At 34.6% G+C, this 25,797-nt stretch overlaps 2 protein-coding genes across 2 annotated transcripts in view; both read right to left on the bottom strand.

The window, feature by feature from the left end:
- PDF2 (prefoldin 2) overlaps window positions 1-25,797 on the bottom strand; it is a 64,327-nt gene that overhangs the window by 6,730 nt on the left and 31,800 nt on the right. The gene's annotated exons all lie outside the window — the stretch shown is intronic.
- Window positions 1,017-8,074, bottom strand: LOC146935103 (phospholipid-transporting ATPase 1-like). The gene is made up of 7 exons (XM_085750270.1): window positions 6,015-8,074; window positions 5,270-5,576; window positions 4,375-5,041; window positions 4,137-4,260; window positions 3,787-4,006; window positions 2,122-2,580; window positions 1,017-1,470 (listed from the first exon to the last, which is right to left on the bottom strand). The coding sequence occupies exons 1-7, from the start codon at window positions 7,654-7,656 to the stop codon at window positions 1,248-1,250; spliced, it is 3,642 nt and encodes a 1,213-aa protein (XP_085606396.1). The 5' UTR covers window positions 7,657-8,074; the 3' UTR covers window positions 1,017-1,247.

Below are 25,797 nucleotides of genomic sequence, written 5' to 3'. Positions count from 1 at the left end.
ATTGGAACCATCCTTGTCACTATGGGAAATACTTGTGTGACATTAATGTCACGGTGACATTAAATCTGGGCCACACATTGGATGACATTAGATGTGTTGTGTGGCCCAGATACAATGACAATGACAATGTATGGCCCAGATGCAATGGCACGCCCAGATACAATGACAATGACAATGTATGGCCCAGATGCAATGGCACGGTGACATTAATGTCACCAAAGTGCCACCCTTGTCACTATATACAAGAGTTTATTTGCAATGGGATATATGAAGTCTATGTGTTTATGACATTGTCAATTATGATATTGACATGCTGTTCTAGTCTTCTAGATGTTCAATGTGCATTTGGTCTTCATTGACCATTGAAAATTAGGTACACAGACGGTCTAATCTTTTAATCGATCTTCGTTGACATGCTGTTCTACTATTTACATTTTACCAATATCTACTACTAATCTAGGAAAGTTAATCACCACCAAAATTATTTAATTACCCTCACTAAACTTGGTTTTTTTTTTTAGCAAACACTAAACTTGGTTAGATAACTTAAGTTTATTGGCTTAATAAAGGTCTTTTTTTAATTTAAATTATTCAATACTAATTTTATATTAGTAATTTATTGTTAGATTAATTTTTTGTCTTTCATATCTCGATTTGAACGCAGGATCTTTAACTCCTTATTCTTTAGCCGAAATATATTATGATCTAGCTTGATTAAAGTCGTAAGAGTAAGTATACACATTTTGTCAAAAAAAAATCACTTAATTTTTTTTATCACTTTGGATTACATATTTCTTATAATTTGATATATATGTTCCTGATTTTTTTTTTTAAGGAAAAATATGTTCTTAATTTCGTAGCATTGCCTCTCATGCAAACATAACCTACAGTCTTATAGTTGGAAGAAACTTTCTCCACCCAACGTAACTTTGATTGAGTTTACACATCAAAAAAATACATATATAAATTTTGTGACAAACAAAAGGGTACATCTATCAATGAAATCGACACTTATATTATGCAATGTAATCAACTATTTCCTTTCATTCTATAATCAATGGTAATTTACAACATAACAAACTATGGACACAAAAGAATGAAAACATAAACAAAACTCTAAAGTGTAACAAAAAAACTCTATCCTTCGGATAGTTAACAATGAAATCCGCAACATAGAGAAATACTCTGAATTGTATCCTAAAGTATATGCAACTTTACAAAATTAACAAAATAATAGATTACTTCTCTTATCTTGGTTGATGATATGAGATAGGAAGCATTTCTATTTGTCCATTTTCAGCAACTCTTTGATATTCTCTCATCTTTTCAGCTTCTCTAGAAATTTGAATATCACTAGGAAAATAATATTGATAAATATATTTTACAACCAAACGTGGAAGCAATGCAGTGATCACAATTCCTAGCAACAATGCCCAGAACAGTCCAGTACTTGAAACATGAAAGAAGGCCCTGCAATGTCAAAGTTAGGAAAATGCAAAGATTAGTGTCTATATATAAATTAAAAAAGCAATGTATAATTGCAAAGGTTTTAAATGCATATAAAGTATGGTAGCAAAGGTTATCAAAAAAATTTATTTGAGGGAAAAGGTTATCAAATTTAAGATGCATAGAATGGTAACAATTTATTTATTTATATGTTGACATGGTTTTTCTATGATTTGTATTAAAACAATGATACCAACCACCAAATATTATCTTATAGTTGAGGCTGGTTACATGGATCAAACTGTGTCATTAAAAATAAAAAATGTGGAAAAATCACTTAGAATAGGTTTTTCTAAAAAGGTTTCTTATAAATATTTCTCAAGGACTTGTTTGATTCTGAAAATATTTTCTATTTTTCATTTTCTAAAATGTTTTTTTCTGATTTCAATTTTCTATCTTCAAGGTTAATCTTGTAATCTGGACCGTAGTATTTAAATGAAACTTTTTCTTTGAAATTCTAACTATTTTATAGTAAAAAACATCAATGGTCACATCACTTCGAAGATATACACACAATTGGTCGAACTATGTGATATCTGTTTACTTTAAAGTTGAATTTTCTAGTCTAGCAAATTAAGATAGAAATAGAATAGGGAAAATACAGTGAATACATACCAGTAGCCAGGAAGTTGAGGTATAGCATCAATGATCATGACAGAAATGAATGTAGCAAGAATAGATCCCCAAATGACAGCATGAGTCACCCAATACCATCTAACAACATCCATAGCCAAATGTAAATTGACCAAAATAACCACTGCAAGAGTCCAAAGGTCTCCTATGCTTGCTATATCAATAGTGCTTTTCCAATATGCAAAGAGTGGAGGCCAAAATACAACCATGCTTTGCCACAAAGTATCAGCCATTGTTAACAAAAACAATTTCTTGTTGTAGGCTTCATCTCTTTGTCCAGCACTATAAAGTTGAGGATACTTTAGGAGAGTGCTTCTACTAAGATCTTTGTCAAGAATTCCAACAATAATAGTTGGAAGTGCACTGTAGATTATTGAGTACAATGTGGAGCTCCATTCATTTATTGCAGTTGTTGAAGTGAAGGCAGTGTAGAGAACATACCTAAAAAACAAAGGCACGGAACAAATTATTATTATTCATATGTTAAAATCTTGAGGAGAAGATGAAATAGAAAGATATATCAAAAGACAATTATTATTGTACTTGCAGTGAGTACAATATCTGAAACTAGGGTTTAGTCTCTTTTGGTCATGCCTTGAGTAGGGGTGTAACGGTTCGGTTTGGACTGGTTTTTAGTCAAAAAAATGTCCGAACCAATGAAACCTTCATCGGTTCGGTTTGGTTCGGTTTTCACTGTTTTTCAAAAAAGAAACCGAACCAAACTAATCGGTTTGGTTCGGTTTGGATTGGTTCGGTTGATCGGTTTGATAAAAAATACAATTAAAAAAATTCATATTCTCATAAAATATTTCATAGAACTCTGTATAATTGTATTTCATATTTTGTTTTTTCATGTGCTCTATTTTTCAAACAACTTTTTATAAATAACCTTACTCAATATTTCATGCATATGATCCAAAATTCATTCATCCATCATTCTTTAAAAACAATTCATCAAACTCAAATATTTGAATCATCCATGATCCATACATGCATCATTCATCAACAAACACAAAAATTCAAAAAAGAACATCCCAAAATTAAAACATAGTCAAAATAAAGATGAGAGAAAGTGAATTAGTTTTGGACTTTAAATTTTGGGCCTAGCCATATGTTTGTGTGAAGTAGGATAATATTAGTAAAATAAGGAGCGTGGTTATCATCGGATTGGTTCATCGGTTTCACGGATCTCAAAATGAAAAACCATGAACCAAACCAAACTAGATCGGTTTCAATTGGTTCGGATCGGTTTCAAACCGAACCAAACAAGGTCGGATATTTTTTTGGTTTGGTTTGGTTTGGACTATCGGTTTCGTTGGTTTAGTCTGAACCACTTACACCCCTAGCCTTGAGAATGATCTCAAGGGGGTATATAGCTTGTTTTTCCGTGACTTAGCCCCCAAGCAACTTGGGCCCTAAGTCATGTTTAGAGCGTCGATGCTTCTAGAAGCCTTCTGAGGCGGCGCCCTTCGGAGGACGCGCCCAGGGCCATTTGGGCCCTTCTGGAGGGCGGTGTGCCCTTAATTATATATTGACAGTCCAATTATCTATAAAACCCTGATACTGGCACAAACATCAAACACGATATTGACACGTAGACACACAACATATATGATATGATAAACCATTTGTTGGATTGTGACTTACCAAAATAGGACAAGAACAAGGATTGCATTTCTGTAGAAATTGTATAGTATCATGTAACCAAGCCTTTGATAATTCCAGTGACCATGTATCAATAAGAGAGGAACTAAAAACCTAAACTGTCCCATTGCAAAATCTGATGCCATTACAGCTTGCCTACCCTCTTGTCCACTTATACCAACTCCAACATCAGCCATTTGAATCATTGATACATCATTGGCACCTGTAATGTAACACATGGATGTACATCAGTTTTTTCTCTCTAATATACAGTTCAAATCATAAACCTTACTAGTAAAAAATGTATTGGAAGGAATTGACAAGTTTAAACAAATCAAAAGAAGAACTCGTACCATCTCCGATGGCTAGTGTCATGTCAGATGTCCGCTTCTTCACAAGGGAAACAATACCAGCCTTTTGCAGTGGAGCCACTCGACAACAAAGAACGACAGAACATAAACTCGCAAGTTGAAACAACTGAATCAAACAGAAGTAGCCATGATCAGCAAATAAAACATCATCAAGAAATTCAATGTAAATTGTAAATGGTATGTTTAATATTACTCTCTAACAAGATATAATGAAACTAACCTCTTCTTCATGTTCACTGTCGAGTATGTGTACAAGGCTTCCACCATCAATAATCAAAGCTATTTGTGTTGCAACTGCATCAAGTTTTCTAGATCTTTCAAGAGCATCTTTGAGACTTTTTCTACATGACACTTTACTATTACTATTAATAATAATTTGAGTCATGTTTCTTGTCAAAAGTTTTGATGAGAATCCAATAGATATAGCAGTTTCTTGCTTGTCACCAGTCAAAACCCAAACTTTAATCCCTGCTGCTCTCAGCGACTCAATTGCTTCTGGCACACCTTGTTGAAGTTTATCTTCGATAGCAGATGCTCCTAATATGGAAACATTGCTTTCAACATGGTTTGAAATTTTTTTAAGCATTGCAGCCCGACCAAATACCGCAGTGCTTGCTGCTTCATAGGCTGCATGCCATTCTTCAAACTCTGAAGTGCTTAGTTCTTTCATTCCAATAACAAGTGTTCTTAAACCTAGGGAAGAGTAAGAGTGAAGATGAGTTTCTGTGGCTTTTATTACGTCCATGTTGTGTGATTTGTCTATTACACTAAACATGGTTGTGTCTGCTCCTTTGACAAAGAGTTTTACTGAACTGTCAGGGTAGCCTAGTATAACCGACATTCTTTTTCTATCACTGTCAAATTCATGTAAACCCAACACATTGAACCTGCAATGTTCATAATGAGAAAGATTCATTAAAATGTGGATAATCATTGTTTGCACCACATTAAAGATGATTTCATTATCATTATCATGGCTAGACAGACACTACCCTAGACACCCGCGTTACAAATTTTTTTGTGATTATTTCATTATCATTATCAAAGACTAGACCCTAAAAATGCAAACGCTACAATTGCGATTATAGATAGAAAGGTTTTCATAACAAACTTACTTGAGTCTTTGTCCATGAATATCAATGACTATGTGGCCGGAAGTTCGTTCGATAAGCATAAAACCATAGGCAGCAGCGGCATACGCCAATGCTTGTTCATCAGGCGATTCACCTTGGTAATCTAACAGCTTGACATCAGGATCGGGCGTGTCAACAACAATAGGCACAATAGTATTGCAGGTTGCAAGTGCTAGAAAGAAATCATAAATCCTTTTCCCTTCCACATTTTCAACTCCATTTCTTGCCAGTTGCAAAAGCTCTGGATTAACTTTCACCTTCATCTTTGGTTTCAAGATCTTTCCATCAACTGAGAGTAGAAATTAACAGAAAATGAACATGTTATTTCAATTATAGAAAATACAAGCTCCGTTATTTCAACAAATAAAATTTGAAAACTTTTGCAACAATAATCTAAGTGGTTAATCCAGCTTAAATAGGTGCGTAATTACGTACAGTATATCGTTAATGAATATATGAGGTGGAAAAACTTATTAACTACTAATGAAACTTATTAACCATGCGTTATATCCATTAATAGTCTACTAAACGTAATTAACCACCTATTTGAACTGATTTAACCGTTTGAAAATTTTTTGCGAAAGTTGTTTAAATTTTGTTGACGAATAATCCTTTATCTGGTTTGAATTATAAACAATACCAGATGCATTAAAGGCAATGTTAAAAAAAATCTACTAGAACATAATAACACAAATATCAGTAAAAAAGTAGAAGAAATCAATCTCACCTTGCACTGAGTAGTCACCTAGTTCATTCTCCATGCTGGTTTTTGTGGAACTGTAATCGACTCCTCGTATGCTTGCACATTGAAACTCCATCTTATTTTCAGTAAGTGTACCAGTTTTATCTGAGAACACATACTTAATTTGCCCCAAATCTTCATTAATATTCAAAGCTCTGCACTGAAACTTTGTATTGGTAGCCTCATCATACAATCGATCGTCTTCGATCATGAAATAGGCCTGGCCAACACGAACAAGCTCCATAGAAATGTACAAAGCAATAGGAATCATGACTTGATAAACTATAACTGACATAAGGAATGTGAAAAAGATTTCCAATCCCCATCCATAGTACTTATAGTCTTCAACTTCCGGCTTTGAAAAATCAAGTTTCCTATAATAAGGCAACAGATTCAACTCGTCCTTATGGCGCTTCAACCAAACCGCAGCACAAACAGACGTGATTGTACACAATGCAACAAGAAAGAAAGACAGCATAATGATTTCGTAATTCATCCGTGTCTCTAGCCTACTTCTTTTCGATGGAGCTCCTGAATTGTTGAGCATAGCTTTAGTCTCGCGGCCACAATAGACCGCGACACCAAGCGCCCAACTAGTATTCTTAAGCTCACATCCTCTAAGCACAATGTTGGTTGATCCAAGTGATAACTTCTTACCATCGATTTCCATATTCGCCATAAATCCATATATATTCCTATTCGGTTTCTCACACTTAATCAAACCAGTATACCTCGGTTGAACCTTTGAACCTGTCTCCTGTTTCGCATACCTAGTCTTCAAATTACTCTCACCATCAAGATTAATAGTTTGTACATATGCAACACCAGTTGGATCACTAGTTGATAACAAAACAATATCACAAGGAATTGTTTCGTTTGTTTTGATTTTTACAATCTCGCCAACCCGAATATCCTTCCATTTCTTCTCAATGAAACTACCGTCATTCAACAAAATTGTTGCTAACCTGTTATTCTCAACTTTATCTGAATTGTGTCTCCTCCAATCCTCAAAAGCATCTTTCACACCAGTAACAAACAGAACAAAAGTCAACGGTAGAATCGAAACATATCTTCCAAATACCGCAAGTTGAGGAAGCTGATTGAGAATAGCAATGATGAGAAAATATATATAAGCAACTCTATGAAACTGTTCAAACAAATTCCTTGGAATGAAAGTGAGGATTGAGTATTTAGCAGTTCGAATTGAATTTCCGAAAAACTCAAAATTCTCATTGGTTTTCTCAGGATCATTGATATATACCAATCTTGCATCTTCATCTCTAAGTTCTCTTTGTGACATGGTTAACCCTTCAGAATCACCACCACCTTTTGAACCATACCTCACAGTACTTTTTGATCCTGAATGGTTTAAACTACTCATTTCCCTCACAGAATTGTTCCTCTTGCTAGAACCCATTGAATGAATGGACATAGAACTTTTGCTTGATGATGATGAGTTTGAAGGGTTTTTATTCTCAACTTGACCGAATTCAACACCGGAAAATGTTACTGTGTTGCTTGAACTTGACTTTGATTTTGGTAGCTCAGGAAAAACTGGTATTGTAGGAATATATTGATCATTTGGTGTTCGTGGAGATTGTAACAAAAGTGGCCTCTTAGAATCCATATGAAGTTTTATCTGCTCCGACCTCTGCTCCGACCTCAAGTCTGCTACACTGCTTTTCTGAGGTATTGTCTGCTTTGAATGTCTTGTCCTTAGTTATAACGCGTCTGAATTCGAAGATTCTTCAGACATGTTTAGAACATTTTAGGCTTTCTTTTAGCTAAAAAAAACACTTGAAAGAAACAAAAATAATTAAGCAAGAACTAGAAAGTGTTTACAATGAATGAAATGAATGATATGTGAAACAAAGGAACTTGGTTTTGAGCAACAAAGAAAAAAGTTTTATAGAAATTTTTGGAATGATTATTATTAACAAGTTTAAGGTGTGTTAATGATATTGAAGAAGGATTTAAGAAGAAGAAGAACAAAAAACGTGTTGAAGAGAGAGAGTTTTAAAGGTCAAAGGTGGTAAGTCTATGGCGGGCTTTGCAAGAAAACGAAGAATAAGTCTTAACGGGTGGCGACAAATATGTGTGTATGTCTCTAGAAAAGAAAATATTAGTATATATTTTTGGACAAACAACCTTATTTATTTATTCTTCAAAACAAAAAAAATTAATTAATTAATCTTACTATAATGTTTGGGAGTTCAGAGTAGATTCAAAAGATCAAAATGTGGATACACCATAGAAAGCAACTAGGAGTTTAAAATCTTAGCTATGATGTTTTAGCTAAAAAAAAAAGATTAAAGTAAATAAAATAAAATAAAGAGTAAATACTCCCTCCGTCCCTTAATGTAACCTCCCTTTACTTTTTTCACATTTCTTAAGAAAAGCTGTCAGAGTAATTATTATGTCTGTTTTGTGTGTTAATATTACCATATTGTCATTTGTTTGTATATGTATTAAATTTGACTTTTTAAATTTCAAGATAAGTTAGTAGTATTAATTAAGGGTATGTTTAGGAAAAAAAATAATAAATGCATCTAGTAATTTGAAAAGTGGTTTAGATTTAGGGACAAAAATAAAGTCAAATGGGTGGTTAGATATAGAGACGAAGGGAGTATTTAATTTGGTCAATGAAAAAGAAAACGAATTTTATTTTTTTTGGTGGTGGCCGGGGTTTAAATCTCGGACCTTGCATATATTATGCAAAATGTCCATACCAACTGATCTAAACTTACGAGGACAATAAAAAAAATGAATTAATTCAAGTGGTAAGACACTAAACAGAGGTTTGATATCTACTTTTTCTTATAAAGAAAATTTGGATGTGCGGAAAAAAAATGTATCAACTTATTTCTTTGCAAAATATTGATGAGGTTCGTCAAAATTTGGATGTGCGGAAAAAAAATGTATCAACTTATTTCTTTGCAAAATATGCAAAATATTGATGAGGTTCGTCTCTCATGTAGATCTTTTTTTGGTAGTGGCCGGGGTTTGAACCCCGAACCTTGCATATTTTTATGCATTGTCCAACCAACTGAGCTAAGCTCACAAGGACTCTCTCATGTAGATCTATTATCAAATACTCCTCCGATCATATTTATAAAAACAATAAAAAAATAAAATTTAGATCAATTGAATAACTAATGTATTTAGTCACATTTATAGACAAATACATTAATTATTCAATGATTTTAAAAAGTTATTTTTTGTTTATACTCCCTCTGTCTCTATATGTAAGCACCTTTTACAATTTTCACATTTCTTAAGAAAAAATAATAGTGTAATTAATGTTTCTATTTTATGTGTTAATATTACTAAATTGTCCTTTAATTGTGTGTGATGTAAATTTTACTTTTCAGATTTCAAGACAAGTTAGTAGTATTAATTAAGGGTATATTTATGAAAAAATAATAAATGCATCTAGTAATTTGGAAAAGAGTTTACATTTAGAGACAAAAATAAAGTTAAATGGATGTTTAGATATAAAGACAGATAGAGTAAATATGTCCTGAGAGAGTACATTATTTATTTAGTTTCAAATGCATCATCAATGTCACCAACTTAAATTATTACACGGAAATATTATACTAAGAGACAAATTCAGCTAACATTTTTTTTTAAAGAAAACTCGGCTAACATTTTTTAATATTATAAATCATGCATCTTTTATATAGTAAAATATTTTAAAATTTAGATAATAAAAATGTGTTAGAAAATTAAAATCACGAAACTTTTATTTTTGGTTTAATTTTAAACACCTGTCTATTAATTTATTTGTGGAATGGAACAAAAAGTCTTTCCCTCTAGAGGGGGATTCATTCATTATTCAATGTCGATCTCGACTAGAATAAATAAATCATGTTTGTCCCGTTGTTTTGTTCTAGAATGTCTGCTGGGAGCTTTTATTATTCAATTCTTAGATAGGTGTCTGAATTTGACTTGGGAGGTTTCACATATGGAATTATCGATTGACTTAACTAATTAATTTAATTTAATTGAACTGGACCTGCAGGGAATTACATTCATATAAGTAGATAGTTACCCTTTAATGACTTGATGTATAACTAACTAACTAAAATAAATAAATTCTCTAAAAAAAAAAACTAACTAAATTTTTTTACTAGAGATGTAAAAATAACTAACTTGATACTTAGGAACAAATTAATTATTAGTAATGTATTATAACATCAATTTTAAACTTATGGAGATGGGGATTTTGTTAGAGAAAGTTGTTAGGATGACTATACAGGTAAATTTTTAACTTATATTTAAATTTTTCTTAATTTTTTGTTAATTAGTTATATAATCTCATTTTGAATTGATGTTTATCACTCTATGCTAGCTACAGTGTTGAGAACGTAAAAAAAAAAAAAAAACTACAGTATTGAGGGGAAAGAAAACAAAAGCAAACTGACAAACATCATTTGTATTAGTAGGTTGTAGTGGATTAGTTGTTCAAATTAAAGTTATTTAATGGAGTTCGTTTGAGTATAAAGAAGGTAGAATATGTCTAGTTATGATTTTTTGATTTTTTTAATGGGGCACTAATTTCTTTTTATTATATTATGGGATGAAGTTTTCAGTTGTGTTTGACGGTCATTGATATTTTTACTCAAAAAAATAGTGATTAATAATTTTTGAGTAAACTTTGGTACAAAAGGTAGATTATTTCTTGACAGATAAATTATCTTCACAGGCAAAGGGTCATAAATTGAACTCCTAATATCTTGTTTAAATGGCTCAAATTCATTACTATTTGTACCAATCGATGAATTATATTGATAGCTTACAAAAAAAAAAATTTAAAAAAAAACTTAGGAAGCGAAAACTTATTATTCCCTCCTTTCTAAAATGACCGACGGAGTTTGGTCAAAAAAAAAAAATGACCGACGGAGCTAACTAATTTTTTATATTGAAAAATATATAAATTACAACGAGAGAATAATACTTTTACTAATAATCTTTAACATTATTGGTGTATTCATGATTACCATAAATCTAAAATTAAGGATGTTTTTTTTTTTGTGAAACCTAAAATTACAAATGTTGAATCGAAAATATTGAAAGTTGTATTAATGTTATATTGAAAATTAAAAAAAGATTCAGTATTAACTTAGTGGGGTGTGTTAGAAGGTTTGAAGTTCACAAAGAATATAGGTTTCTCTAGAATGGAGCTCCATGTTGATTCTGATATGATAGGTAAGAGTTGAGGGAGGGATGATGGCGTTCACTTCATTGGAGGAATAATCATTTGGCATAATGGGAGGTTATTATTGTTACCAAAAGAAATTACTTAAAAATTATTATTGCCTCATTCTTTTAACTAAAAAAACAAAACTTAATTAGGAAAAAATATTATTGTACCGAAAATTGAAAAAATAATATTACATTCATATCATGACAAATCTTGCTTGTGAAGGAGGTGATAGTTGGACAGTGTATGAGAATTGGACACAAATACCCCTTTAATTAAATGAGATATATTGTTCATGTTATTATTAAGGTTAAATATGTTTTTGGTCCCTATAAATATGTCAACTTTTCGTTTTAGTCCCTCTAAAATTTTCCTTCAACTTTTAGTCCCTATAAAATTTTCAATGTTCATTTTTGGTCCCTCTTTTAAAGTAAACTCATATGTAGAATTCATATTTTTTAATAAAATTTTCTAGAACAATTCAAAGTAATATAAGAATCACTCCCAAAAAATTTAGAATTTTTTAACAAAACATGAATTTAATATGAATTTTTATATTTTTTACGGTTAAAAATTCATATTTAATTTGTGTTTTGTTGAAAAATTCTAATTTCTTTTAGGAATTTTTTTTAGAATATTTTACACATTTGTGCACAATTTCATTAAAAAATACAAAATTAAAAATAGGGACCAAAAGTAGTGATTGAAAATTTTATAGGGACTAAAAGTTGAAGAAATTTTTTAAAGGGACTAAAACGAAAAGTTGCCATATTTATAGGGACCGAAAAAATATTTAACCTTATTATTAATTATCATATATATAATTATAGGTATTGATATATTTGTATTGCACACAGATAATATACTATTATATATGCATATTTTTATAGGGTCATGTTAACTTGTGCCCTTAAATGAGATATATATGCATATTTTTAGGGCACATGTTAAGGAGCTTAAAATGGAAATTAAAAATAAATTTTATATTGAAAGTATAACTTTTACAACTTTTAAGACATTGAATGCACAAGTTTCTAAAAAAATATTCTATATTTGTCTTCTTAAATTATGTCCTAAGGGCAGTAGTTAACATTTCCCATTTTTATATAAATATATATATATATGTATAAAAATTAACAAATGTGACATAAAGATGAAAAACAAGGCTAGTGCATGAGCGAGAAAAGTGCATGTGAAACTCAAAATCAGGGGTAAGATGGTCCTTTTGCTGAATTGCATCAAGCTTGAAAAAATTCTTCGCATTTTTGTGCGGAATGCCTTTTGGACGTGGGGTCCACCCAAATAAGTCTATAATGAAACTTTATCTCCTCTCTGACAGTGAACCAAACAATGGAAGCACAATTTTCCATAAACTTTATTTCCTTGCTGCTTTGTTGGAACATTAGTGTGATGTTGAAAAATAAATTGGAAGATTAAACACCAAGTAATTATACTTTGATCTAATGTTGTGTGAATTGAAAAAATAGAGTGTGTGGGTCCCACATAAAATAGAACTCACACATTAGTAGTGTTTAAACTGCGGTATTTAATTTTAAATACTTGATATTGATAAAAATAATAGTAATTATTATTTTTATTCGTGAATATCACTTCCCATAAATTTAGCTTATGGTGGTTGTGATAAGAATAAGAATTTAATTATATTTCTTATATTTCTTTTATTCAAATCCAATAGTTTGTTTCCTCCACTTTCGTGGATTTGTTTCTTTTGATCCTATCCACAAGTGTTGTTGAACTGATTAATGGATAAACTCCATTTTAATCTTATCCATTAGAGTAACTGTTGTCGTAATTTTTGCTAAAACAGTTACAGAATCTCTATATAAATAGAGGACTTCACTCAGTTCAAAAAACACATCAAAGAGTTTCATTGAGTTGTCTGGAACTCTTTCTCTCTTCTCCCCTTTCTTGACTTGTGTTGACGAGTCTTTCTTCTCTTCATCTCCTTTTTCTGTCCCTTCGGAATTAAGAGTGTTCTTAAGACCATAGTCCTTTTTTCGGTTTAATGTCCCTTCGGAATTAAGAATGGTCTTCAAACCATAGTCCCTTCGAGAATATATGTCCCTTCGGAATAAAGAATACTTTTAAGATCATAGTCCCTATTTAGAATAACAATGTCCCATCGGAATTAAGAATGATCTTAACGGTATATAAAAATTATTTCAATATTTTTCTATTTGAGGAGAAATGGTGGTATTACCATATTTGAGTGGTCGTAGTATCATATTGATAGTTTGGAGAACTTAAAGGTTAGAATGGTGGTAACACCATATTTGAGTGGTCTCAACACCATAATAGAGTGGTAACAGTACCATATTAAAGTGGTTTCAGTATTAAAAGAATGGTTTTGGTATCATATTGGAGGTGTAATTCTCGAACGGTTTTCTACAAGTGCAGTAGTTAACCGCACAGTTGTAGTTGGGATTGTTTTATCCTGGAGGCGGCGTGGTTGATAGTCTGTCTTGCACAATTTTGGGTAGTGCCACGAAACGTCTTAAAGAGAGCGACCTGGTCGTGACTCAACCTAGTAACAACTTCCTTAGATAATAAAATTTGGAAATTCAAATACAACAGTTTGGAAATCCAAATACAACAGTTTGAAAAACAAGGCTGAGGCATGAGCGAGAAAAGTGCATGTGAAACTCAAAATCAGGGGTAAGATGGTCCTTTTGCTGAATTGCATCAAGCTTGAAAAATTTCTTCGCAGTTTTGTGTGGAATGCCTTTTGGACGTGGGGTCCACCCAAATAAGTCTATAATGATACTTTATCTCCTCTCTGACAGTGAACCAAACAATGGAAGCACAATTTTCCATAAACTTTATTTCCTTGCTGCTTTCTATCCACTCTCTTTCCTTGGAACGAAATATTACCTTAATATCGATGTAGTTGTTTTCTCTTGAGCTTACCCTTGTTTTCTACCAAAAGAAAATTGAAAGGGATAATTCATTTTGGGATAAACTTTTTTCTTACAAATTAATCAAGTTATTTTGAAATGGAATAAGTATTAATTAAAATGATATTAATGATAATTTTACTATTATCCTAAGGAATTAAATTATATATGACAATGTTAAATTAACTATTACTACTAATCTAGCATACATGTGAACTACCGGTTGTTAACTCTCCCTCCTGATTGTAGGTTTGGAGTAGTCATTTTACTCTTGTATAAGTCAGTATTGTTTTTTAAAAAAAAACTTTATAATAACATGTTCACATTTAGTTAAAATTGCGGTTCCCTAGACTCTTCCAAATATCTAACCAAAAAAATGAGGTTGTGGGCAATATGGGTGCTTGTAAGATTGGGGCTTCGAAGTGGGATCTTGACTAGAGTAGAGTTTTTTTTTTTTTTTGGGAGGATAGTTTGGTGGAGGACTTGAATGTTGTTTTAGATGAGGTTGTTTAGTCGATTGGAGAGGACGCGTGGAAATGAAAGCATTGTTCAGATGGGGACTATTCAGTTCATGCTGCTTATGTGACATTGTCGTGTCCAAATATAGTTGTGGTTGACATGTATCATGAGGTTGCTTATGTCCTTCACATATTTTGAAAGAGTTGGGCTTCTACCTAAGTTCATGGCTTTTCCTGGCAACTTCTTCTCGATATGATCCCTATTAGGAAAAATCTTTTCAAGCGGAGGGTCATAACCGACACAATTGGTATACATGGTGCCTTTGTGGGGATCTTGCTGAGTCAGTCGGTCATTTGTTTGTCACTTGTGGGTTTACTTCTAGGGTGCGAAATAGATTAGTTAGATGATTAGGGAATAAGTGGGTTTTACCTCAGAATGTGACCCAATTATTTCATGTTTTTGTGTCTTTAGGAGTTGGGAGGAAGTGTAACTAGGTTTATTATTGGTTTGGCATACGACTGTGTGGTCTATCTAAAAAACCTGTAATGAATTTATTTTTTCCAGTAGAGTTTTTCAGGTTGAGTATTTTATGGATATGATTATTTTCCTTGCTTGGAAGTGGTTCTTTGGTAAATTCCCTACGCATCGCTACTCTCTCTATGAATGGGAGGTGGATTCAAATATTTGTTGGACCCATTAGTGTACACCCTCTAGTCACTATTATAAGCAAAAATCATTATTTTAGATTCATTCATTAAATGATGTATGTGGTTTATACCAAAGACCATATACATCATTAACTGAATGAATCTAAAATGTTGATTTTTGTTTATAATAACAACTGTAGGGCGTACAGTGTTGTTAGCAGAGATGGATCTGATTTGTATCTTTGGGGGTTTGGGCGGTTCCCAGGTTTCCAAGTCTCTATTGTGGTGTGCGGTACTTTTGGCTTTTGCTTTCTTTTAGAGTTATTCTGTTTATGTGTTGTTTCCTTGTTTTGTGTGTGTTTTGGGTTTTTTGTTGTGTTTGGGGGCGTTATTGTTATTATTGTTCTTGGTGTTTATTGGGGGTATTGTTTTAATTTAGAATTTTCAACCTAAAGACGGGCTTCCTTTGTAATCTTTTATTTCACATATGTTAATATAATATTTGCCACAAAATCCAACCACACCTTTTCCAGATGTAGATGCCTTTGATGGTGGTGCGACAAGGAGCATCCCTTCACATCATTTCACTTGCAGCTTTCCAGTGGCACTGGTTTTAGGAGGGTGCATCAGCTTGCGGTGGTGGCTCACAGTGGTCCATTGCAGTTTGTTGTGATTTATTGTGGTGTCGTAGATCTAGTTCTGTTCATCTTTGGTGTAGATTCAGTGTTTTTGTCCAAATAGTAGTGGTGTTTTTTGTGTTTAAGGTGTTATTGGGTGGTGCCTCTTGGAGGGGCTTCTGTATAGTGCTTGTAGTTAGTTTTTCGTAGTGTTTTTTTTTCTCTGTTTTGGATCACAAGGACGATGGGTTTTTTTTGTTTTTTTTTGTTGTGTTCTTGTCGTGTGGTTCTTTTTTATTTTTGATGTGTGGCGTGTTTCTGCTACTGGTAGTAGGTAGCATGCATGGTTTTCTTGTTCTATTGGATTTCATTGGCGTGATCTCTTGGTTTTATATCTTGCTTGGTATTTTTCTAGTGGTGGTTGATGTGGGGGTTGTTGGTGTTGGTATTAATAAGTGGGGGTTGACGACCCTGATTTGGGAGTTGAAATGTTAAAGGTGATGTTTTATGTGGTGGTGAGTTTGTTTTTATGGTGATGATGATGACTTCCTTGTGTGTTGTTTTGTTTTTAGGGGTTTTTTGTTTTATGTCTTAATAGTGTTTTGGGGGTGGTGGTGAGCTCCTGGTGTTTTTGTTGTTGGCTAGCTTTTGTTGCGGTTGGGTTGCTTTTGTGTTTGGGTGCCTCGAGTGTGGATGGTCTTTGTGTTGAGCCTTTTCCTTTCTGACATGTTTTTGGTTTGCATCACCGTTCATCATGTCAAATGCCTTACAAATTTGTGTTATTGATTCTGGTGAGCCGATTACTTTTGCTTCAAGATCAGGAGTTTGTGTCTAGTTGCAAATTTGTTTAGCTGGTTATGGTGTCTTCTCAGGTGGATCGGGGTTGAGGGGTACCTTTCTAATTTGTTTCTGGAGGCTAGTGGGTTGATGGTCAGATTAGGCAAGTGTACCAAATCTTTTACCAAGTAATAAAGTGATATGTAAAGTATCGTATCCACAGGGATTTTCGATTGGTCCAAACAATTCGCATTACTTATTTCAAGTTGACGGTATAAAATAAAAAAGATAAGGGTTAGAAATTGCAATTTTTATATGTTTGCAACAGAGCATGTTACCTATTTTGTGTTGTAGAAAAGTAAGCAGTGATTAGGACTATTTGAATCCCTCTATTTACTTTGTTGGATAATAAATAACATTCATGTCGCGTTTAGTTATCATAAGTAGACTATACAAGTGGTGATGTCATTGGGACGTTCTAACCTAGTCGGTTGTCAAGCTGCATCTGTTGATCGCACAGTGATCCTTATGTGCGGGGTCTATACTATCTCGGTTGATCTAGGTTTATCCCTTCAATGGCTAATTGCACCTGTTGATCGCACAGTGATCGTTACGTACATTAACTTTCTAATTTAAAGGTAATTGAAACATAGACATAAATTGGCGTTCCAAGATTTCCAAAGGCAACGAATGCCAATCTTCCTGTAGGTCGGTCCATCTATGAATCTTTGGACACTCATAGCACACAATATTTCCCCCTAAGTGGTTCTATAAACGGGCAACCCTTTCAATGATACTGGTTTTACTAGGTTTATTCCCCTCGGTGCTTGTCTCCCTAATTACTAAACTAGTTACATCCTAGGTTCATCATATTTTACTCAGTATTAGTAATGTCACCTCTTAAGTACTTACTACTAGAGTCAACTCGCTTTCGGTATCTTTCGTCTAGTTTACTAATCACTTACTTCCTAGACAGACAATTATTACTATAAGGATATAAATACCAAGATATAACAATCCAGATAGTAATAACAATGTTAAGCCCTGTAACGACCTAAGTATCTAATCTAGGGTTGTACCTCGCAAAAAATAAATTAATCATAAATAAAACTTAATAGCGAAGAGAAAATGAACTAAAGTAAAATGACATTAAATTAAATAATTATCCAACAAAACTAAACAAAGGTTCATCTTAGAACCCTAACCTATAAACAACTAGTTACACATGATAACTAAGACAAAAATTCATAAAGATATAAATATACCTTAGAAAAGATAAGAGAAGATAAAACTCCTCCTTGGCTCATAGAATAGCCTTCCTCTTAACTGCTCTAGTTTTGAATGAGAAATTGTGAATGAGGAAGGTTGGTATTTAAAGTGAAAGTTTGGGCTAAAATAATGGGCTTTCAGGGGCGAAAAAGTCACGAAAAGTGACTTTTTAGCAAGTTTTTGTGCACCCCGTGCCTAGGGTTGTGCGCATGGTGCATGTGCATAAGGCATTCATGCGCCTTGCACCTACATGCATGCCCCCAACACTTTAGTTGTTAAGTTTGAGGCGGCTCGCGCCTCCTTTTGTGCGTCAGGAGCTTTAGTGCATTACTTTCCTGTTTTCTTGTATTTTAGGCTTGTTGAGGTGTTTTCTTCATAGTTAAGAAGTCTTGGAGATTCAAAACAGAATATATCCCTTTATAAATTCTTCCGAGGCCTCTTGAATCTCCATTCTTCATCTTTCCAAGATCCAATAATCATTGTAGCTCTTGATTTGCCTGATTTCTTCGTGAATTACTTCAAGAACCCCCTAAAATTGATAGGTTTCGGGAAGAATAGAATTACACTCTCAAATACAGAAAACATTACAAATGTCCTAAAATCATAAGCAATTGATCTACTCCTCCTCTTGTTTGGTGGTAAAACATATCAAAATAGACGGAAAAACATGCTAAGAATAACATAAGATGACCTGTCTTCAAAGACCCATAAGGGTATTGGATGGAGGTGCAATCATTATGAAGAAAAAGCATGTTGCCCGATATTTTGCACATATGACTCGAGCTTTGGCACCAACTAGTGTTTCTTCTAACGCTTAAAGAACACTGAGATCCCCTTGGATGCATTTTCGCGTGCTTTTAGCTGCCGTCAGAAACATGGTTGGGCTTTTTCTTGGCTAAAGCACGTGAAAAGGTATCCAAGGGGATATCAGTGTTTTTTGAGCGTTAGCAGGAACACGACTTGGTGCCAAAGCTCCAGTTAGATGTGCAACATATTGGATAGCGCACTTTTGCTTCATAATGACTACATCTCCATCCAATACCTTTTTGGGCCTTTGATGACATGTCATCTTACATTATTCTTAGCATGTTTTTCAATCTATTTTAGTAGGTTTCACTAACCAGAGGAGTATTAGATCAATTGCCTAAGATTTCGGGACATTTGTAAAGTTTTCTATATTTGAGTTTGAATTTATAATAGAAAACATTACAAGTGTCCCAAAATCGTACTCCTCTAGTTTTCTGGTAAAACTTAATAAAATAGACGGAAAAACATGCTAAGAAAAATGTAAGATGACCTGTCATAAAAGACCCACAAGGGTATTGGATGGAGCTGCAGAAATTATGAAGAAAAAGCATGTTACCCGATATGTTGCACATACGACTCGAGCTTTGGCACCAATTAGTGTTTCTTCTAACGCTTAAAGAACACTGAGATCCCCTTGGATACGTTTTCGCATGCTTTTAGCTGCCATCAGAAACATGATTGGGCTTTGTCTTGGCTAAAGCACGCAAAAACGTATCCAAGGGGATATCGGTGTTCTTTGAGCATTAGCGGGAACACTACTTGGTGCCAAAGCTCCAGTTAGATGTGAAACATATTGGACAACGCACTTTTGCTTCATAATGACTACATCTCCATCCAATACCTTTGTGGGCCTTTGATGACATGTCATCTTACATTATTCGTAGCATGTTTTTCATTCTATTTTAGTATGTTTCACTAACCATATGAGTATTAGATCAATTGCCTATGATTTCGGGACATTTTTAAAGTTTTCTATATTTGACTCTGTAATTATAATAGAAATATTACAAGTATCCCAAAATCATAGGCAATTGATCTGATTCTCCTCTAGTTTTCTGGTAAAACTTACTAAAATAGACGGAAAAACATGCTAAGAATAACCTAAGATGACCTCTCATCAAAGACCCACAAGGGTATTGGATGGAGCTGGAATCATTACGAAGAAAAAGCACGTTACCTGATATGTTGCACATGTGACTCGAGCTCTGGCACCAACTATTGTTTCTTCTAACACTTAAAGAACATTGAGATCCCCTTGGATATGTTTTCGCGTGCTTTTAGCTGCCATCAGAGACATGATTGGGCTTTTTCTTGGCTAAAGCTCGCGAAAAGGTATCCAAGGGGATATTAGTGTTCTTTGAGCGTTAGCGGGAACATTACTTTGTGCCAAAGCTCCAGTTACATGTGCAATATATTGGATAACGCACTTTTGCTTCATAATGACTACATCTCCATCCAATACCTTTGTGGGCCTTTGATGACATGTCATCTTACATTATTCTTAGCATGTTTTTCATTCTATTTTAGTAGGTCACTAACCAGAGGAGTATGAGATCAATTGCCTATGATTTTGGGACAGTTGTAAAGTTTTCTATATTTGAGTCTGTAATTATAATAGAAAACATTACAAGTGTCCCAAAATCGTAGGCAATTAATCTGATACTCCTCTAATTTTCTGGTAAAACTTACTAAAATAGACGGAAAAACATGCTAAGAATAACCTAAGATGACCTGTCATCAAAGACCCACAAGGGTATTGGATGGAGCTGCAGTCATTATGAAGAAAAAGCACGTTACCCGATATGTTGCACATATGACTCGAGCTTTGGCACCAACTAGTGTTTCTTCTAACGTTTAAAGAACACTGAGATCCCCTTCGATACGTTTTTGCGTGCTTTTAGCAGCCATCAGAAACATGATTGGGCTTATTCTTGGCTAAAGAACGCGAAAAGCTATCCAAGGGGATATCGGTGTTCTGTGAGCGTTAGCGGGAACACTACTTGGTGCAAAGCTCCAGTTAGATGTGCAACATATTGGATAGCGTACTTTTGCTTCATAATGACTACATCTCCATCCAATACCTTTGTGGGCCTTTGATGACATGTCATCTTACATTATTCTTAGCATGTTTTTCATTTTATTCTAGTAGGTTTCACTAACTAGAGGGGTATTAGATCAATTGCCTATGATTTCGGGACATTTGTACAGTTTTCCATATTTGAGTCTGTAATTATAATAGAAAACATTACAAGTATCCCAAAATCGTAGGCAATTGATCTGATACTCCCCTAGTGTTCTGGTAAAACTTAATAAAATAGACGGAAAAACATGCTAAGAATAACGTAAGATGACCTGTCATCAAAGACCCACAAGGGTATTGGATGGAGCTGCAGTCATTATGAAGAAAAAGCACGTTACCCGATATGTTGCACATATGACTCGAGCTTTGGCACCAACTAGTGTTTCTTCTAACGCTTAAAGAACACTGAGATCCCCTTGGATACGTTTTTGCGTGCTTTTAGCTACCATCGGAAACATGATTGGGTTTTTTCTTGGCTAAAGCACGCGAAAAGGTATCCAAATGGATATTGGTGTTCTTTGAGCGTTAGCGGGAACAGTACTTTGTGCCAAAGCTCCAGTTACGTGTGCAACATATTGGATAGCGGACTTTTGCTTCATAATGACTACATCTCCATCCAATACCTTTGTGGGCCTTTGATGACATGTCATCTTACAATATTCTTAGCATGTTTTTCATTCTATTCTAGTAGGTTTCACTAACCAGAGGGGTATTAGATCAATTGCCAATGATTTTGGGACATTTGTAAAGTTTTCTATATTTGAGTCTGTAATTATAATAGAAAACATTACTACTATCCCAAAATCGTAGGCTATTGATCTAATACTCCTCTAGTTTTCTGGTAAAACTTAATAAAATAGACGGAAAAACATGCTAAGAATAACGTAAGATGACCTGTCATCAAAGACCCACAAGGGTATTGGCTGGAGCTGCAATCATTAGGAAGAAAAACCATGTTACCCGATATGTTGTACATATGACTCGAGCTTTGGCACCAACTAGGGTTTCTTCTAACGCTTAAAGAACACTGAGATCCCCTTCGATACGTTTTCGCGTGCTTTTAGCAGCCATTAGAAACATGATTGGGCTTATTCTTGGCTAAAGCGCGCGAAAAGGTATCCAAGGGGATATCGGTGTTCTGTGAGCGTTAGCGGGAACACTACTTGGTGCCAAAGCTCCAGTTAGATGTGCAGCATATTGGATAGCGCACTTTTGCTTCATAATGACTGCATCCCCATCCAATACCTTTGAGGGCCTTTGATGACATGTCATCTTACATTATTCTTAGCATGTTTTTCATTCTATTCTAGTAGGTTTCACTAACCAGAGGGGTATTAGATCAATTGCCTATGATTTCGGGACATTTGTTAAGTTTTCCATATTTGAGTCTGTAATTATAATAGAAAATAATACAAGTGTCCCAAAATCGTTGGCAATTGACCTGATACTCCTCTAGTTTTCTGGTAAAACTTAATAAAATAGACGGAAAAACAAGCTAAGAATAATGTAAGATGACCTGTCATCAAAGATCCACAAGGGTATTGGATGGAGTTGCAGTCATTATGAAGAAAAACCATGTTACCCGATATGTTGCACATATGACTCGAGCTTTGGCACCAACTAGTGTTTCTTCTAACGCTTAAAGAACACTGAGATCCCCTTCGATACGTTTTTGCGTGCTTGTAGCAGCCATCTGAAACATGATTGGGCTTATTCTTGGCTAAAGCACACGAAAAGGTATCCAAGGGGATATCGGTGTTCTGTGAGCATTAGCGGGAACACTACTTGGTGCCAAAGCTCTAGTTAGATGTGCAACATATTGGATATCGCACAAAGACCCACAAGGGTATGGGATGGAGTTGCAGTCATTATGAAGAAAAAGCATGTTACCCGATATGTTGCACATATGACTCGAGCTTTGGCACCAACTAGTGTTTCTTCTAACGCTTAAAGAACACTGAGATCCCCTTCCATACGTTTTTGCGTGCTTTTAGCTACCATCAGAAACATGATTGGGCTTTTTCTTGGGTAAAGCACGCGAAAAGGTATCCAAGGGGATATCGGTGTTCTATGAGCGTTAGCTGGAACACTACTTGGTGCCAAAGCTTCTGTTAGATGTGCAACATATTGGATAGCGCACTTTTGCTTCATAATGACTACCTCTCCATCCAATACCTTTGTGGGCCTTTGATGACATGTCATCTTACATTATTCTTAGCATGTTTTTCATTCTATTTTTGTAGGTCACTAACCAGAGGAGTATTAGATCAATTGCCTATGATTTTGGGACATTTGTAAAGTTTTCTATATTTGAGTCTGTAATTATAATAGAAAACATTACAAGTGTCCCAAAATCGTAGGCAATTGATCTAATACTCATCTCGTTTTTTGGTAAAACTTAATAAAATAGACGGAAAACATGCTAAGAATAACCTAAGATGACCTGTCATCAAAGACCCACAAGGGTATTGGATGGAGCTCCAGTCATTAGGAAGAAAAATCATGTTACCCGATATGTTGCACATATGACTCGAGATTTGGCACCAACTAGTGTTTCTTCTAACGCTTAAAGAACACTGAGATCCCCTTCGATACGTTTTTGCGTGCTTTTAGCAGCCATCAGAAACATGATTGGGCTTATTCTTGGCTAAAGCACGTGAAAAGGTATCCAAGGGGATATCGGTGTTCTGTGAGCGTTAGCGGGAACACTACTTGGTGCCAAAGCTCCAGTTAGATGTGCAACATATTGGATAGCACACTTTTGCTTCATAATGACTACATCTCCATCCAATACCTTTGTGGGCCTTTGATGACATGTCATCTTACATTATTCTTAGCATGTTTTTCATTCTATTGAAGTAGGTTTCACTAACCAGAGGTGTATTAGATCAATTGCCTATGATTTCGGGACATTTGTTAAGTTTTACATATTTGAGTCTGTAATTATAATAGAAAACATTACAAGTGTCCCAAAATCGTTGGCAATTGATCTGATACTCCTCTAGTTTTCTTGTAAAACTTAATAAAATAGACGGAAAAAGATGCTAAGAATAATGTAAGATGACCTGTCATCAAAGACCCACAAGGGTATGGGATGGAGTTGCAGTCATTATGAAGAAAAAGCATGTTACCCGATATGTTGCACATATGACTCGAGCTTTGGCACCAACTAGTGTTTCTTCTAACGCTTAAAGAACACTGAGATCCCCTTCCATACGTTTTTGCGTGCTTTTAGCTACCATCAGAAACATGATTGGGCTTATTCTTGGCTAAAGCACGTGAAAAGGTATCCAAGGGGATATCGGTGTTCTGTGAGCGTTAGCGGGAACACTACTTGGTGCCAAAGCTCCAGTTAGATGTGCAACATATTGGATAGCACACTTTTGCTTCATATTGACTACATCTCCATCCAATACCTTTGTGGGCCTTTGATGACATGTCATCTTACATTATTCTTAGCATGTTTTTCATTCTATTCTAGTAGGTTTCACTAACCAGAGGGGTATTAGATCAATTGCCTATGATTTCGAGACATTTGTTAAGTTTTCCATATTTGAGTCTGTAATTATAATAGAAAACAATACAAGTGTCCCAAAATCGTAGGCAATTGATCTGATACTCCTCTTGTTTTCTGGTAAAACTTAATAAAATAGACGGAAAAACATGCTAAGAATAATGTAAGATGACCTGTCATCGAAGACCCAAAAGGGTATTGGATGGAGCAGCAGTCATTATGAAGAAAAAGCATGTTACCCGATATGTTGCACATATGACTCGAGCTTCTGCACCAACTAGTGTTTCTTCTAACGCTTAAAGAACACTGAGATCCCTTTCGATACGTTTTTGCGTGCTTGTAGCAGCCATCTGAAACATGATTGGGCTTATTCTTGGCTAAAGCACGCGAAAAGGTATCCAAGGGGATATCGGTGTTCTGTGAGCGTTAGCGGGAACACTACTTGGTGCCAAAGCACTAGTTAGATGTGCAACATATTGGATAGCGCATTTTTGCTTCATAATGACTATATCTCCATCCAATACCTTTGAGGACCTTTGATGACATGTCGTCTTACATTATTCTTAGCATGTTTTTCATTCTATTCTAGTAGGTTTCACTAACCAGAGGGGTATTAGATCAATTGCCTATGATTTCGGGACATTTGTTAAGTTTTACATATTTGAGTCTGTAATTATAATAGAAAACATTACAAGTGTTCCCAAAATCGTTGGCAATTGATCTGATACTCCTCTAGTTTTTTGGTAAAACTTAATAAAATAGACGGAAAAACAAGCTAAGAATAATGTAAGATGACCTGTCATCAAAGACCCACAAGGGTATTGGATGGAGTTGCAGTCATTATGAAGAAAAAGCATGTTACCCGATATGTTGCACATATGACTCGAGCTTTGGCACCAACTAGTGTTTCTTCTAACGCTTAAAGAACACTGAGATCCCCTTCGATACGTTTTTGCGCGGTTTTAGCAGCCATCAGAAACATGATTGGGCTTATTCTTGGCTAAAGCACGTGAAAAGGTATCCAAGGGGATATCGGTGTTCTGTGAGCGTTAGCGGGAACACTACTTGGTGCCAAAGCTCCAGTTAGATGTGCAACATATTGGATAGCGCACTTTTGCTTCATAATGACTACATCTCCATCCAATACCTTTGTGGGCCTTTGATGACATGTCATCTTACATTATTCTTAGCATGTTTTTCATTCTATTCTAGTAGGTTTCACTAACCAGAGGGGTATTAGATCAATTGCCTATGATTTCTGGACATTTGTTAAGTTTTCCATATTTGAGTCTGTAATTATAATAGAAAACAATACAAGTGTCCCAAAATCGTAGGCAATTGATCTGATACTCCTATTGTTTTTTGGTAAAACTTAATAAAATAGACGGAAAAACATGCTAAGAATAATGTAAGATGACCTGTCATCAAAGACCCAAAAGTGTATTGGATGGAGCTGCAGTCATTATGAAGAAAAAGC

This window comes from Medicago sativa, chromosome 3 (genome assembly GCF_051527215.1).
Source record: "Medicago sativa cultivar Bolivia chromosome 3, Bolivia_mono, whole genome shotgun sequence".
NCBI lineage: Eukaryota > Viridiplantae > Streptophyta > Magnoliopsida > Fabales > Fabaceae > Medicago > Medicago sativa.
Note: the sequence above shows the minus strand (reverse complement) of the source record. Positions and strands in the feature narration are given on the sequence as shown.